This window comes from Rhinopithecus bieti, unplaced genomic scaffold (assembly GCF_001698545.2).
Source record: "Rhinopithecus bieti isolate Rb0 unplaced genomic scaffold, ASM169854v2 scaffold_38631, whole genome shotgun sequence".
Taxonomy (NCBI): domain Eukaryota; kingdom Metazoa; phylum Chordata; class Mammalia; order Primates; family Cercopithecidae; genus Rhinopithecus; species Rhinopithecus bieti.
In genome coordinates, this window is record NW_016817145.1 from 1,713,942 (window position 1) to 1,730,966 (window position 17,025).

At 45.4% G+C, this 17,025-nt stretch overlaps 1 protein-coding gene across 2 annotated transcripts in view; it reads right to left on the reverse strand.

Annotated features, from left to right (window-relative positions):
- The window catches only part of ANXA13 (annexin A13), a 58,480-nt gene that overhangs the window by 26,139 nt on the left and 15,316 nt on the right, over positions 1 to 17,025 (reverse strand). For both annotated transcript variants that reach the window (XM_017855896.1, XM_017855895.1), the window contains one exon: positions 7,359 to 7,434. In XM_017855896.1, the coding sequence (XP_017711385.1) occupies positions 7,359 to 7,434 (76 nt within the window). The remainder of the gene's footprint in view (positions 1 to 7,358; positions 7,435 to 17,025) is intronic.

The window sequence follows — 17,025 nt, forward strand, 5'->3', positions numbered from 1 at the left end:
CCCAGAGCTTTGCCTCCATCATGGGTATCCAATTGCTCATTCTATGACACCAGCTACTATCTAATCTCCTGGCTTTTCTGAAGTTGAATCCAATAATATGTGAATATGTCAAGGATACGTCATATGTCAATACTTTAAGGATACGTAAGCATTCGTCCAAATTAGCATGACTGATGTTCAGTTAAGGACATGACAAGGACACAGTGTGGCACTAAAGAAGCAAAGTTGCTAATAACATAGAGCTTTTGCAAATAAACGTGTTTCTTTCATATCAAAAAAAAAAAAAAAAAACTTTTGAGTGTCAGAAATCTCACTTCAAAAGGGATTTTCTTTTCTTGTAAATATCTCTTGAACCTACCTCTTTCTTTCCATTCAGGCCACTCTTGTCCCAGATGAGGGCCTCTGCCTCTCAGGCCTGGATCCTGGCAGGTGCCAAGCCCGGAAGGAGCCTTTCTGCCCACAGTAGCCCCAGTTACTGTACTGGGCCCACGAGGAAGCTGGGGCTCATGCCTGGCTCTCCATTTTCCCTCACCCCACATTCAATCAGACTAAGGTCTCTCCATTCCACCTCCTTAGTGCCTCTCAGATGCACCCGTTTCTCTCCATCCTCATCTCCACCCCATCGCTCAGCACAACTGTGGATACCGCCCACATGCAGGTTCCTCTGTTGCTCTCACTTTTTCCAGTTGGCATTCACTGCCCCCAGAACAACCGTTCTGAAGTGTACATTGGCCTGCTCACCCCTCTCCTTCAAACCCTTCAGTATAGGGCCTCTCAAATGCAGAATGAGGCTTCAACTCTGCAGTGGGGCCTATAGGGCCTTTTGGCTGCTCAAAGTCTTGTCCTCCTACCTGTCCTCCCCCAGGCTACTTTCCACCCACCTCGTAGATGATTTGCAGCTCCTGGAACAAACAACACTTTCTTTCTCGACTCTGGGTCTTTGGATGGGCTCTTCCCCTCAATCGGAACACGCTGATCCTCACCTCTGCTCCCACTTCGACTTCAGGTCTCAGCTCCCTGCACACTCCTGGACAGAGGAGGCATCTCGCCCTCTGTGTCTCTCATGCTGCCTGCTCTTCCTGTCTCTGCCAGGACACACTGCAAGTTCCACGGGAGCAGAGTGTTCTGTTCACCACGGTATTCCCACAGAAGGCTGTCAGAATTTATCAGATGACTTGCTGAATGAACGGATGCTTAAACATGTGCACACGCGAATGAATGAATGGATGAATGAGGAAGTTTGCATGTCATCACGACAGAACCTTGTCTCTGAAGTAGTGTAAGTTGTATGTGATACTCAGATGGGTCTGCGTAGTGGGGACCAATAGAAATCCTCCATACTCTGATGCCACATGCAGCCCACATCTGGATAATCAGGAAAATGAAATTAATATTAAAAATAATAGTGCCGGGTGCGGTGGCTCATGCCTGTAATCCCAGCACTTTGGGAGGCTGAGGTGGGTGGATCACAGGGTCAAGAGATTGAGACCATCCTGGCTAACACAGTGAAACCCCGTCTCTACTAAATATACAAAAAATTAGCCGGGCTTGGTGGCGGGCGCCTGTAGTCCCAGCTACTTGGGAGGCTGAGACAGGAGAATGGCATAAACCCGGGAGGTGGAGCTTGCAGTGAGCCGAGACTGTGCCACCGCACTGCAGCCTGGGCGACAGAGTGAGACTCTGTCTCGGAAAATAATAATAATAATAATAATAATAATAGTGTTTTTTAGACATTCTTTCTGGGAAAGGTTTAAAAAAAGAGAGAGACCAACCCAAATGCCCATCAATGACAGACTGGATAAAGAAAATGTGGCACATATACACCATGGAATACTGTGCAGCTATGCAGCCATAAAAAAGAATGAGTTCATGTCCTTTGCAGGGACATAGATGAAGCCAGAAACCATCATTCTCAGAAAACTAACACAGGACCAGAAAACCAAACACCGCATGTTCTCACTCATAAGTGGGAGTTGAACAATGAACACATGGACACCGGGAGGGGAACATCACACACCAGGGCCTGTCAGGGGGTCGGGGTCTAGGGGAGGGAGAACATTAGGAGAAATACCTAATATAGATGACGGGTTGACGGGCGCAGCAAACCACTATGGCACATGCATACCTACGTAACAAACCTAAACGTTCTGCACATGGATCCCAGAACTTAAAGTATAATAATAAAAAAAAAACTAATAAAAGTCTATGAAATTTTAAAGTTAAAAAAAAAAGGCAAGAAACCAGATTGCAAAATAGTCCTGAGACGGCCCAACAACAACCTGGAGGTTGGGGAAGGCCATGAAAACAACACTGGATTTCCCCCAAGTCCTTTGAGTCCAGTCTCAGGTTGATCCGGGCAGTGTTTCTACTACCCAGTCACTGAACAATGACCTCACTTTACATTTCACAATATGTGTATCATATAAGCAGTGCTGCTGAATGATTTCCTGTAAATACTTACAATGGTTTGAGGCACCAGGGCCAGTCCCCAGTGGTTCTGGGAAAGGCTTTTTTAAAAATGAGAAAAGAAGGACCCACACACTGGACACTGTAATTTCACAGTAGAGGTCAAAGCCGGGGCAATAATCAGCCTCAGGAAGTGCCTCTGGGCCTCCTTGGTTTTGCTTTTCCCAGAAATTTTCTGGGAAGATACCGAGTCACATTTCAGCAAGAAGGGGGCTCCAGACAGGGTGGGAAGGCCCCGGGCCTGTGTGGCAGAACAGTGATCAGGGCTGTGGTGGAGGCTCAGCTTTCCCTTGGGCTCCAGTGCCAGCCCAGCCTGCCTCGCTGGGCCCAGGAGGCTGCAGCCCCCCACTCTGATGCTGGAGGGTCACCCTCTTCTGCTAGCTCTGCTGGGCCGCGCTGTCTCTCATTTCTCCTTTGGAAATGGGAGTGCAGGGAAGACAGATGAAGTAACGAATGAGCACAGTCCTGCCTGCCTGAGCAAGTCACTGCTTCCCACTTGTCCACTGTCTCAGTGTCCAGAGGGGAGGCTGCTGATTCAACGGCCACAAACTTGGTGGCTTAAAACAACAGCAGCCTATTCCCGCACAGCTCTGGAGGGTGGAAGTCTGAAATTCTGGCGTCGGCAGGCCCACAGTCCCTCCAGCAGCCCTGGGGCGGAGTCTGTTTTTACCCCTCCTGGCTTCTGCCGGGAACCCTTAGCATTCTCAGGTTTGTGGCCGTATATCTCCAGTCTCTGTCTCCATCTGCCCATGGCCTTCTCTGTGTGTCTCTTCCTCTGTCTCTCCTAAGGACACTTGTCATTAGATTTAGGGCTCACCCAGGTAATTCAGGATAATCTCATCTCAGGATCCTTAACTTAATTATATCTGCAAAGACCCTTTTTCCAAACAGTCATGTTTACAGGTTCTGGGGGCATATATTTTTGGGGAGCCCGCATTCAACCCAGTTCACCCTCGGTGATGGAGAACAAGGACGTGACTACTCAACGCTCATACTGATCTTGCTGGCTTTGTGCAGATTTTGGATCCCAGCATATCGTTCCAAAGGAGGCTATCCACATACAACGAGGGCCAATGGGCTCTGTGATGCCTCTTTTATCCGTCTCCATGTGAGGAGACATTGTTAGCCTCATTTTGTAGATGAGAACACAGGTTGCACATTCACTCTCCCTCCTTCCCTCTCTTCCTCTCTCTTCTTTCTTCTTTCTCTCTCTTCCTCCTCTTCTTTCTCTCCTTCACTCTCTCCCTCCCTCTCTCTTCTCTCTCTCTCTTCTCTCTCCCTATCTTCTTTCTTTTTCTCCCTCCTTCTTTCTCTTCCTCCCCCCATTGTCTAGCTCTGATTTATTCAAGAATTCTTAACCTATTTATGCCTGAGGTTGCAGTTTTTTGAATTTTTGCAATCAGACCTCGGCAATGACCTTGAGCAGTAGGATATAAATAATTCCCATATGCTTAGTGTTCCAATAATGGAACACTAGACATAATATGTAGGGTTTTAATATGTAGCCATCCCTTGTACTACTTTCCTACCAGATCTTCCCAATCCCAACTCCTGCAGACTTCTCAACATTTCTTGGGCAAGGCAACTATTCTATGGCTAGATAAGTTTCATATATGTATGTGTGTGTGTATATACATATATATGTGTGTGTGTGTGTATATATATATTTGAGATTGTGTCTCACCTTGTCACCCAGGCTAGAGTACAGTGGTGCCATCTCAGCTCACTGCAATCTCCGCCTCCCAGGTTCAAGCGATTCTCCTGCTTCAGCCTCCCAAGTAGCTGGGACTACAGGTGTGCACCACCATACCTGGCCAATTTTTATATTTTTAGTAGAGACAGGGTTTCACCATGTTGGCCAGGCTGGTCTCAAACTCCTGATCTCAGGTGATCCGCCTGCCTTGGCCTCCCAAAGTACTGAGATTACAGGTGTGTAATTACAGGTGTGAGCCACTGTGCCCAGCCAAGTTTCTTATATTAAAGCAAAATATGTCTCCTTGGAACTTCTACCATAGATCCAAGTTTTATTCCTCTGGAGCCATACAACAAATTTGTGCCCATATTTATTCTACCATGACACCCATTCTAGGAAAGTAAATCTCTACTAATCTACTTTTATGTAAAAAATCTATCACTTGTTTTTGTAAAACATTATGCCAAGTAAAAGAAGCCACATAGTGTATGATTCTATTTATGTGAAATGTCTAGAATAGGCAAATCAGTGGAGACAGGAAACCGATCAGTGATTGCCCGGAGCTGAAGAGAGGGAGGGGCTGCTAATAGGTGTGAGGTTTCTTTCTCAGGGATGAAATGTTCTGGAATTAGTGGGGATGGTCACAAAATCCTGTGAATATACTAAAACTCTGAATTGCATGCTGCAAAAGAGTGCATTTTATGGTATTCAAATTATATCTCAATAAGCAAAAAATTAATTCAATAAAACATTCTGTGGACTGAGATGGTTCCTACCTGTTGTTAATGACACTGAGCAATGTCTTCTCAGTCTGTCCCCACCCCCTCCAGGACTGCAGCCATGTAGCTGAGGTGCCCTAGCTAGGATGTCTCTAAATTGCTGGCATTTGGAGTGAGTAACAAGAATAGGTTCAATCCCCGTGTTCCCCACTTAATGGCTTGGTGACTTTGTCTGTCTTACTTAAAATGTCAGGTCCTCAGTTTCCTCAGCTGGAGAATGGATTTTTGTAAGAATTTGATGAGATTTTGTATATAAAGTGATTAGTCCAATGCCTGAAAGTTTAACAGTTTCTCAATAAATGTAAAAAAGAAAATCTGGAAAATTAATCCACTTTGCCCCTTGACCCCTCGGTCCCCTTCAATGATTTCACTTGCTAGTTGTTCTGGAACTCCTGATCAGCAAACCTGGGGTCAATCAATTTCTCCAGTCCTACCTTCAAGGATATAGGGAAAAATCACACAACCATTTGGGCTGGAGCCATGAGAAACCATGATCTCCCTACTCAGTGCCCTCAGTGCGTATCAGCAGTCTTCTCTTGGTTGTCTCCCACTTCTCTACTACTCAAGGGCTATTCCAAGCTACCACTCAAGCCCCATATTCCATTGTCAAACCCTTCTCTTCAGCAGACTCACCTCCCACTCACTGAGCAATGTCAGGTTACCAGGCATGGGTGCCTTCAATTTCTGCCCCGACAACACCTATGAAGGCATCTACTCCAGCTGTCAGTCTCAGCACCTTCCCTCCGTGTCCTGTTTAAGGGAAATCCTTCCATCTGTGCTTTGGATCTCACCCTCTTCCAGGCTTCTGGGACTAGACCTTGTGTCGTGAGTGGCTTTCCTGGATCTCAGGGCCTCTCTTCATGGCCCTAGACCTAGATGCTCTCTCCCTCATCCCACCCTGGTCCCTGGTCTACCTTAGTTTTGACTTCTTGTGGAGTCCCCAACTCTGACCCTTAGGATGTAAACAGCTTCTCCATTTTCAACCCTTGATGGTTGATCTTGGCCAGTTACTCACTTGATCTAGTTCTTTTTTCTTTTTCTTTTCTTCTTTCTTCTTTTTTTTTTTTTTTTTTTGAGGTGGAGGCTCTCTGTCTCCCAGGCTGGAGTGCAGTGGCGCAATCTCGGCTCACTGCAACCTCCGACTCCCTGGTTCAAGTGATTCTCCTGCCTCAGCCTCCATGAGTAGCTGGGGATTACCGGCACCTGCCACCAACCCTAGCTAATTTTTGTATTTTTAGTAGAGATGGGTGTCACCATGTTGGCCAGGACGGTCTCGATCTCCTCACCTCATGATCCGCCTGCCTCGGCCTCCCAAAGTACTGGGATTACAGGTGTGAGCCACCGCACTGGACCGATCTACTTTTACTTGTTGCTTCCAGGTCCCTAATCCAGCTCTCATCAGACTCAATTCCCCACCATCTCCTAGGGAAGGGATCAGAGGGGTTTAGATCATACCAGGTGATATGGTTTGGCTGTGTCCTCACCCAAATCTCATCTTGAATCGTAGCTCCTATAATTCCCACATGTTGTGAGAGGGACCTGGTGGGAGATAATTGAATCATGGGGGCGGTTTCCCTCATGCTGTTCTCACAGTAGTAAGTCTCAGGAGATCAGGTGGTTTTATAAGGGGAAACTCCTTTCACTTGGGTCTAATCCTCTCTTTTCTGCTGCCATGTAAGAAGTCCCTCGCTCGGCCGGGCGCGGTGGCTCAAGCCTGTAATCCCAGCACTTTGGGAGGCCGAGACGGGCAGATCACGAGGTCAGGAGATCGAGACCATCCTGGCTAACACTGTGAAACCCTGTATCTACTAAAAAATACAAAAAACTAGCCGGTGGCGGGCGCCTGTAGTCCCAGCTACTCCGGAGGCTGAGGCAGGAGAATGGCATAAACCCGGGAGGCGGAGCTTGCAGTGAGCTGAGATCCGGTCACTGCACTCCAACCCGGGTGACAGAGCGAGACTCCGTCTCGAAAAAAAAAAAAAAAAAGAAGTCCCTCGCTCTTCCTTCGTTTTCTGCCATGCTTGTGAGGCCTTCTCAGCCATGTGGAACTGGGAGTCCGTTAAACTCTTTTTCTTTATAAATTACCCTGTCTCAGGTAAGTCTTTATTAGCAGCATGAGAACAGACTAATACACCAGGATTGCATGAACTGCGCTTCTCATGAAGTTTCTCTCACCTCAAGGTCAAATTAAATGTCACAATATCCAACTCCTAGCTGTTATATAGAATCCTGAAAAGTCATAGGATCCTACTATAATTTTGCGAACCTTAATAAAGAGGTCAGTGGAAGTGATTGACTTGCGTTAGCTTGGAATACACAAGATAGTGAGATGTCAGCTTCCTAACATCATGGGAAAGTTGGACATGAGACCAAGTTTAATCAACTTCAGAAGTAAATTAGCAACAAAATGTCTCTCATACCCATTCCTTTGCAGGCTTTGTTCAGCTTTTTGGCATCTCGATCCACATCAAAAACCTGAGGACTGCTCGCTTTAGCCTGGAGAAAATAATTGAGAAGGTGAGATGACAATATAGACATTCCTAAATGATCTCTGGCTAAAATCAGTAGCAAACTGGAGGACCAAACAGTCATCCTAACCAGGGACCAGCTGTCACTTCACACACTGGTACATGCGGACATCAGCTGGGGAGACTCTGGCCCCAGAGAGGTGGCTGGTACTCCTTGGGGCCAGCTGGCCTTGAATGACCAGGAGAATGGGCCCCTCTGTCCTCAAGGACAGTCATCCTGGCCAGCTCTGCAATGAGTGATTTTCATATCAACCCCACCTTTGTGTGTCTGCCTCTGAAACAAAGAATAATACTCTGGGCCAGTGTACTGGAGTGCTGGTTCTCCCCCTTTGCCATGAGACACAGTTATGTCTAAGGAATAGGTCAGAAGCTGACGGTTCTAGGACCTTATTACAGGTTCATTTGGTGACTTGGATCTTTGCCATCCACACAATGAGAGACATGTATTTGGTTTGTTGGAGATACTATAGGAACCAGTAAAAGCACAGTTCTGGTTTTAGTGCTCCTTGGAAAGGTAAAGTCCTATTTATATATTGTACTGAGCTGTTTCCCATACTTCAGTCATTGGCACAATACATGCAGTATTGCGTCCACAGTTGCCTATGTCTAAATAATAAGCAAATTACTATTTGCTTATGATTATTATTTGCTTATTTTCCTTTCAATCGACATTTGTTTTTACTTAAAGTTATCTTAAAAGGAAATCTTTGTTAGCACAAAAATGGAAACCCAGTATTGCTTGCATAAATGGAAGGCAACCACAAATATAAACACATAACTATTAAAAACTGCAATTAACCTGTGAGGTTCATTGTAGTTATGCAGCTGGTAGCTAGGAACACGCTGAGTTTCCTGTCTTTGCCTTTTCTAACGGAGCTTCTCCTAAGTGATATGTGTCCATATATTTTCTTTTTTTTCTTTCTTTTTTTTCCAGACAGAGTCTCACTGTGTCACCCAGCCTGGAGTGAAGTTGTGCGATCTCAGCTCACTGCAACCTCCACCTCCTGGGTTCAAGTGATTCTCAAGCCTTAGCCTCCCCAGTAGCTGGGATTATAGGTGCACGCCACCACACCTGGCTAATTTTTTTTGTATTTTTAGTAGAGACGGGGTTTTGCCATGTTTCCTAGGCTGGTCTCGAACTCCTGAGCTCAGGCAATCTGCCTGCCTCGGCCTCCCAAAGTGCTGGGATTACAGGCGTGAGCCACCACGCCTGGCATGTCCATACAATTTCCATTCTTCAGTGAAGGCTGGTTTAAGTGCTACTGGCAGTACCACCATGGTTCAGTTCTCCCCGCTTTCATTTCCTTTGGCACCCAGTGGAAGTGAACAGTAAACCACATGCAACTCACTGGGTATGTTGCCTTTCTCTGCATGGTATCCTTGTTTTCCTTTTTTCCCCTTTCCCCATTGTGTGGCCTCATTGGGGCTGTTTGTCATGATGCTTGAGCCCCTTTGTCCTGCTCTTGGTCACCAATGTGGGCACATGCCCTGTGACTCTGGCAATCAGGATTGGTTCAGGAGTGAAGATGTAATCCAAGCAGGATTAGAGTCAATTGGAGTCTTTCCCTTGGTTGATACATAGATACTGAGAGAGATACACGTCTGCCTCCTACTGGGTCTGCTAGAGTGAAAGTGCGTGAGTCTAGGGCTGTTAGTGGCCATTTTGTCCACTACATAAAGGGAGAGAGAGAAAGAAACACATTGTACAAATCCTTAGACACAGCAGCGCCTGTGTCCTTGGGTTTCCCAGTTTCATTAACTAGCAAACTTCCTTCGTCTAAGTTAATATGAGTTGGGTTTCCATCCTTGTGACCAAAGTGTCCTGGCTAATATCTGTGGACTGAAGGCGAGCTGCCTTGAGGCTTTGGTTAATGGAGAATAATAGACTCCTAGAGCTGAAAGGATCGTCGGAGCCACCTATCACTTCCCTGCCTTTTGGAACATGAGGGCATGCCCCATCTTGCAGCATCTGTTCCTGAAACAAGCCAGGAAGGGGACTGATATTGTTGTATACCTGCTGTGTGCCAGGCAGTTTATAGACCTTTCTTTATTATGCATAGGGAAGAGTGGGCATTACTAGTCTGCCTTCCAGGTAAGGAAACCTGGGTTCAGGCAGGTTAGATAATTTGTTTGAGGTCTGGCAGGATGCAGGACTGAACCCAGCTCAGTTTGCCTCCTAAAGCCTGTGCTCTGTGCAGCGCACAATACTGCCTCACATTCTATGACTAGAGCTTCCATGATCCAACAGAGGGGTCGGATAACGCTGGAGTTGCAGAATGATACCTCCTGTTTTCCTTATTCAAATATTTTGTGAGATATAAGAAAGCTATTTGGTGCTTTTGAAGGCTTGTTGGCAGGACCAGTTCCATAATTTGCTGAGCTCAGTACAAAATGAAAGTGCAGGGTTCCTTGCTCAAAAATTACCAAGAATTTCAATACGGTAACATCAGAGTATTAAGCCAAGCACAAGGCCCTTCTGAGCATGAGGCCCTATGCAGTTGCAGAGGCTGTACACTTATAAGGGCCACCCTACTTTTGATCAAGTTCTGAAGGAGCTGGTCCTCTGAGTGTGGAAGTAGCAACTTCAAAATAGTAATGGCTTCTTTGCTTTTCATCCAAAGTATTATGGAGTGCCCAGGAAGTGAGGTAGAATTCAATCAGGGCAACAGAAATCTCTTATCACTTGGCTAATTCATAAGCTGTTCTCTATGTCCTGTTAGCCTCATCAGTGCAGAGAATTTTGTGGGACACATGATCTGTCCCACTTCACAACTAATGCGCTGAAACAGAGATGCAGGGCTCTGCAAATGGCTATGCGTGTTATGCCCTGCCTGAGGCCCTGGCTGAGGGGCTGGGGCAGGACTGAGTTGGGGGCACGCTTGCCAAGCCTGGTGCTGGCAGGACTGCTTCCCCTCAACGGTCACCTTTTTCTCATTTGCACAAAGAAGCTGTGAGGGCTTGCAGAGACCGTGTGGAGACTTGTCTAAGATCACCTGGCCAGGCAGTGGTTGAGTGGGAGCCAAGGCTAGAACCAGATTTTCTGATTCTGGCAGATCTAAATGACGTGCCTGCCCCTGATCCACTTCCTGTTTTAGGGAGGCCATTCCATGATACAAATATCATAGAGTTGTAGGAGCTGAGGGGTAAGACAAAAGAATGTTCTCAATATGCCCAAGACCAAAAAACCCAAATAACTCTGATATCTGGGAGGTGCAGCAGGAGAGTGTTGAGTCATGTGTTATGACTGACGATAACATTGGGACTTAATTTTTCCTTTTTTTAAAAATTTTTTGAGACAGGGTCTCACTCTGTTGCCCAAGCTGGAGTGTAGTGTCGCAATTTCTGTTCCCTGCAGCTTCTGCCTCCCAGGTTCAAGCGATTCTCCTGCCTCAGCCACCCAAGCAGCTGGGATTACAGGCATGTGCCATCACACCTGGCTAATTTTTGTATTTTTGGTAGAGATGGGGTTTCACCATGTTGCCCAGGCTGGTCTCAAACTCCTGAGCTCAGGTGATCCACCTACCTTGGCCTCCCAATGTGCTAGGATTACAGGCGTGAGCCCCTGCAACAGGCCTTCTTTTTTTTCCTTAACAAATAATGTGGGGTAGGACTCTCTGTCAGAGGCACTACCATCAGCAGGGCAGGTTGAGGTCCCAGTGCCCTGAATCCCTGCGGGAACCACTGTTAGCAGTGTTGGTTATCTTTCCTGATCTGCTTGAGAAGATAATTCAGGCTTGTTCCTTGTAACAGCAGGATATTTGATGTCAAAGTGAAAGAATCATGTGATGTGGTTTTAAAAGAAAGAGAAAAAGCAAACAGTCTGTCTGGCATTGTCCCCCCATTGTGGTGGGGGCTGCCTCCACAATGGCTGTATTCATCAGTGATGCTCAGTGCTGATGGAACGGGTGTCCTATGGCTTGTTCCCAGGAGCCGGGTACCAAACTTCTTCTCGGGAATGTATATGGAATGGACATTCCACGTCCATTGTTCATTGTTAATGGGATAGACAGCTGATGATGGGGCCTCAGGCCTGTTTGCCTATCCGGAGATTTAGTTTTTGAAACCTGAAGCAACTAAGCAGAACTTCTGCATACAGTGAGAATGCAAGTCAGATCCACAATGGGCTGCAGGGGACTCCAGGATGGGGTCAGACATGCTTGTGAGGCTTTAGGAGACCACACAGATATTCTGCTTGTTTTCAACTATGAGACATTGTAGAGCCAGGGCAACATTCCTTATTTTGTTTTCTTTCAATATGTTCATATTTTGACAGTGCTTGCACTGACACTCAGGAGACAGATAAAAACAGCAAAAGATACTAAACGTCAATAAAAATGATTTTAGAGGTCTGGGCTTTGAGCCCACGGGAAGCCTGGTTTGAATGCAGATCTGCCTCTTAGCAGCTGTGTGAACTTGGGCCATTAACCTGTAAGCCACCATCTCCTCATCTGTAAAATGGGAGCAGTCTCTGCGTTGCAAGCCTTGAGGCTTACGTGAAATAACTTTTCAAATGCCAGAAAACAGGGAGCTAGAGAAATGTTAGCCCTTTCCCTGCCTCTTTGGGTCATTTCTTGGCTTTTTCCCTTGTGATATTTATAAGATTTCATAAAAGTGATATTCACGCAGATTTCAATTCTTCATATTTAGATTTAACAGGTTTGGAAGGTATGTATGTGACGATAGATGCACACACACGTACCATATGTAGATATATAGTTTTCTAATTCATATATGTTTGATCTCAGATGGATAGATATCTCCCAAACTTGTCAAATATTTATCTTATAATGCCCCAGCAACATCATATTTATAATAGGTGACCACTGAAAATATAATAATAGTAAAGTTGAAGAATGTGGCTTTATTGTCAAGTAAATTTGAGTCCCAGCCCAACTGCTTATTAGCTGTGTGACTTTGGGCAAGTTACAGAACCTCTCTGTGCTGTACTTTCTTCATGGTTGTAAGGGAGATGGCTGCGCTCTAGTCGGCAGTAGACCAAGGCGACTTTCCGAGGCAGCATGTCTCCGTGGGTTTGGAGTGCAGACGCACAACTCCACACGTTATGTAACCATGCCACGTGAGGCGCATTAAGTAACCACTCACATGTGCTCGTGCTTGGCTCGGAGCCATTATTGTCTGTAAAAGGTACAATTACGCTGCTAACGCTGTACCTATGGCTTGGGGCTCATGCCCAGGCTCACACCCAGGCTCGCTTGCACCCAGAGAAAGAGTGAAACCCTGTTGAAACTCCCTGCGATTCCTCGAGTGTTTTTCCAGCTAACTGCCACCCCACTGACTTTTTTCGGATCTCAGTTAGAACCTAACAATGGTAAATGGGGATAATAATAGTGCCTACCACGTAAGGTTCCTGGAGGAATTCAAGTTATTCATGCCAAGCATCTAAAACAAGCCCAGCTGACAGCACGGTCTTAGTAAATGCAAACAATTGATATTTGTTGAAGGCAAATCAGCAATAAACTTTCCAGAATATTTCAAACCCCTTTCCTGCTTGAGGAGTTTTCACCTTGTAAATGGCACTCTAAAGATCAATTTCTCATTGGTCACCTGCAGCTTGGATCTGAAGTTCCAGACATATATTTTACACCAGGCAGTCACGCTGTGGAGTCCAGGTGGCCTGGCATGATGTCCCAGCGTTACACCTTGTTAGCTGTCTCCTTTGACGAGTGTGATAATTCACACCTCATTGGGTGTGAGACTCTCCGTGGGATACCACTCTGGTGAGGTGCTGGCCATCGTGCCTGGACCTCGGGTCCAAAATGGAAGCAAGTGCTGTCAGCTCTATGAAAGGCACTGCCTGGTGCGTGAGTAAGGCAGCCCTGGTGCTGGGCGGACTTCCTCTTTGGTTTTTTCTTCCTTCTAGTAGGTCTACATGTCCTTCTCTGTGTATCTACGTTCCTGTGTTCACTCCTCTAAAACAAGGACATGAATGATCCATTTTTCTCAAAGGAGGAAGCATAGAAAATAAACTGAGATGCTCTGATCCTAGGAAGCGGTGTCACCTTGGCAGAAAGAATGCAGAAAACACCCACGCTGAGAAATGACTCAGGGATGTTCCTGCTGCAGCAGACCAGATTGCCCAGGAGGGAGGTCAGCTCTTCTGAATCAAGATTCTGATACCCCCAGCCAGAAGAACCAGAATGGAAAAACAGATGCCTCATCAAATGCCTTCTGTCCCAGTCCAATTCAAGGAAGTCTTAACTCTTATAATAGAAATGGAACATTCTAGGAACATCTTCCAGGTCGCAGCAAACTCTGGGGATGGAATGTGTGAAGGAGTTTGCTGAGGGATATGATTTGCAAATTGGTTGCTCTGTGTATTATATAGTAACCAGCATCTTCCAGAACACAGCCAGAAATACACTCATTTAAGTACATTCATACTTGTCAGTCCTTGTGTCCTGATTTTCTACTTCAATAGCTTCAAGGCTGGACAATAAGAATAGATTGTCTCATGAGAGGCATGTGAATTAATTAAGAAGAAATACGTTGCAGGCAAATTAGACTCTGAATTATTTTTCTCTCTCTTTCTTCTTCTTTCTTCTCCTCTTCTTTCCTCCCTTATCTTCCTTGAACAAACAAGTATTAAAATCTATTGTATGCTAAGCACTACCCCAGTTGAGGTGGACTCCATGATCTATGAAGCATAGTCCCTGTTTGAGGGAAATAAACATGTAAATGACACATGACAATTGCATTATGATACAGTAAGCACTTCTGGGTGCAAATAGCTGAGAGGAGAAAGGAATTTTTATGGAAGAGTTGACATTAGTGCTGGTTCTCAAAGGGCAGTAGGAATTAGGCAAGCAATTAAATAAAGACAGAGGTGGAGGTGGAAGGAAGACATGCCAGGGAGAGACAACAGCCTGATGCTTTGGGAATCTGTGTACTTGTGTGCTTACTATGACCTATCAGTGTGCTAACATGATTGCATCTAATCATGACATAATAGTCCACATAGTGTGGACTTGGGAGTCAGACCTACTCTGTTCAATTGCTGTTTTGCCCTTTGCTGGTTGTACCACCTTGGGTAAGCCGATTCACGTCTCTGAGCCTTAGTTGTCTCATCTTTAAAGTGGAGATGCGCCTGCCCATGGGGTGGTATGAGGTGTAGATGTATTCATGTTTGGGATGTAGTAGCACAGTACTGGATTACAGTAAGCACTCAGGTGGTGGCACGTAGGAGGTGGGATGCTGGGTGACATAGGATGTAAGGGTCATTTGTAAACTCTGAAAGTACTATCAAAATGCAATGGGAGTGGTATTTGTACTGTTTAATATTTCCTGTACAGTTCCTCAGAAGCCTTGGCTGGCTGCACTCTGCTCAGTAAATATTTGACAATGGTTACTTGATTATCTGGGCTGTGAGCCAGGAGGGCCCCTGGGAAGAGCCAGGGAGCAGAGGGCAGAGGGCTCGCTGTACACTGATCTACAGAGAGCTGCTGTTTGAGCTGGCATGAAATGAGATTAAATACCAGGGCCAAGATTAGAACCAGGTAGTGGCCTGGGCTTGTTAAGCACGAGCAAAATGGAGGCAAGTGAAGGGGGTGCTGGAGAGAGCACACCTGACTCCTCAGTTTAAGCTGTTACCATTGCCACTGTTGGTTAATGCCACCTTGCACCAATATTGGTGATTCTGATTAAGCTGGCCTTGTATAGTTTTTTTTTTCAAAATCCCTGAAAAATATTTTAAACATCTTTACTGAGGTATAATTGCTGTAAAATATATTGTATATTTAATTATACAATTTAGTGAATTTGGACATAGGCATACTCTCACAACACCATCACCACCATCAAGGTAATAAATATTTCATCAGCTATGAAAATCTCCTTGTGTCCCCTTGTGTGTGTGTGTGTGTTGAGAACATTTAACTTGACATCAACCCATTAAACAAATAATAATTTGTATCTAAAAAATTTTGTAGCAAGAGGGACTCACTATGTTGCCCAGTCTGGTCTTGAACTCCTGACCTCAAGCAATCCTCCTGCCTCATGCAATCCTTCAGTCTTGGCCTCCGTAAGTGTTAGGATTACAGGCATGAGCCACTGCACTTGACCTTAACAATTTTTTAAGTGCATAATAAAGTATAGGGTACAATTTGCTGTACCCCAGATCTCTAGAGTGAATTCATCTTGCATAACCAAAACTTTGTACCAGTTGAAGAGTATTCATTTCCCCTCCCTCTGGCCCCCAGTAAGTACAGTTCTATTCTTTACTTCTATGAGTTTGACTGTTTTAGGTACCTCATGTAAGTAGAATTATGCAGTATTTATTTTTCTGGCTTATTTCACGTAGCATAATGTTCTCCAGGTTTGTTCAAGTTGTCACAAATGGCAGAATTTCCTTCCTTTTTGAGGCTGAATAATATTTCGTTGTAAACTTGCCTTGTATAGATCTTAAGAACACTACAGAGTTAGGGAAACTGAGTCCAGTTTGGGGAAGGGTCTTCTTTGAGGTCACACAAGTTCTACCTCCTTTCTCACAGACATCTACCTTTGAACCAGGCATGGGGCTATTTTTCCCTCCATATCTTTTCCAAGGCTGTTTTCCCATCTGAAAGATGGTAACAATAGTACCCACCTCGTATGGGTTGTTAGGAGAATATGGATCAAGAGCGTTTGGCAGGATATTCAACACGTGGCGAGTGCTGAGTGTTATTTTTATTCCTTTCTTCCATCTTGACCTGATTCCTGTTGAGTGTTGAGTGAGTCCTTTGCGTGGTGCTTTGTGTAGTGCCTTTAAAATTGGAAGTTTACTATAGGAAGCTCAAAATGTCTGTTTACATAAGCTTGTCCTAAATTAGAAATCACTTTGTACTCATAGATAAAGAGTAGCAGGGGCTAAAGGTCGAGGAGAGATGTATGGGAGGAAAACTCCAAATTGAGAATGACAGCAAAATATAGAGCACTTAATATGTGCCAGGCGTGGGTCCAGACAGTTTACGAATAACAACGCATTTAATTCTCCCAGCAACCTTATGGGGTAGGTATTATTACCTCCTATTCTGCAGATGAGAAAAACCAAGGCACACAAGTATGATGAGATAAGGATTCAAACCCATGCAGTCTGGATTCAGAAACTCTACTATTGACTTCTCATTAATCGATTTTGGGGGTTATTGTCTAAATAATTATTTTTAAAAAAATTAAATAATAGAAAAGCTCGGCCAGGTAGGGTGGCTCATGCCCGTAATTCCAGCACTTTGGGAAGCCGAGGTAGGAGGATTGCTTGAGACCAGGAGTTTAAGACCAGCCTGGGCAACATAATGAGACCCTGTCTCTACAAAAATTTTAAAAATTTAACTAGGTATGGTGGTATGTGCCTGTAGTCCCAGCTACTTGGGAGGCGGAGGCTGAAGCAGGAGAATAATTGAGGCCAGGAAGTGGAGGTTGCAGTGAGCCATGGTTGCGCTACTGCACTCCAGCCTGGGTGACAGAGCGAGACCCCGTCTCAGAAAGAGAGAGAGAGAGAGAGGAAGGAAGGAAGGGAGGGAGGGAGGGAAGGAAGGAAGGAAGGAAGGAAGGAAGGAAGGAAGGA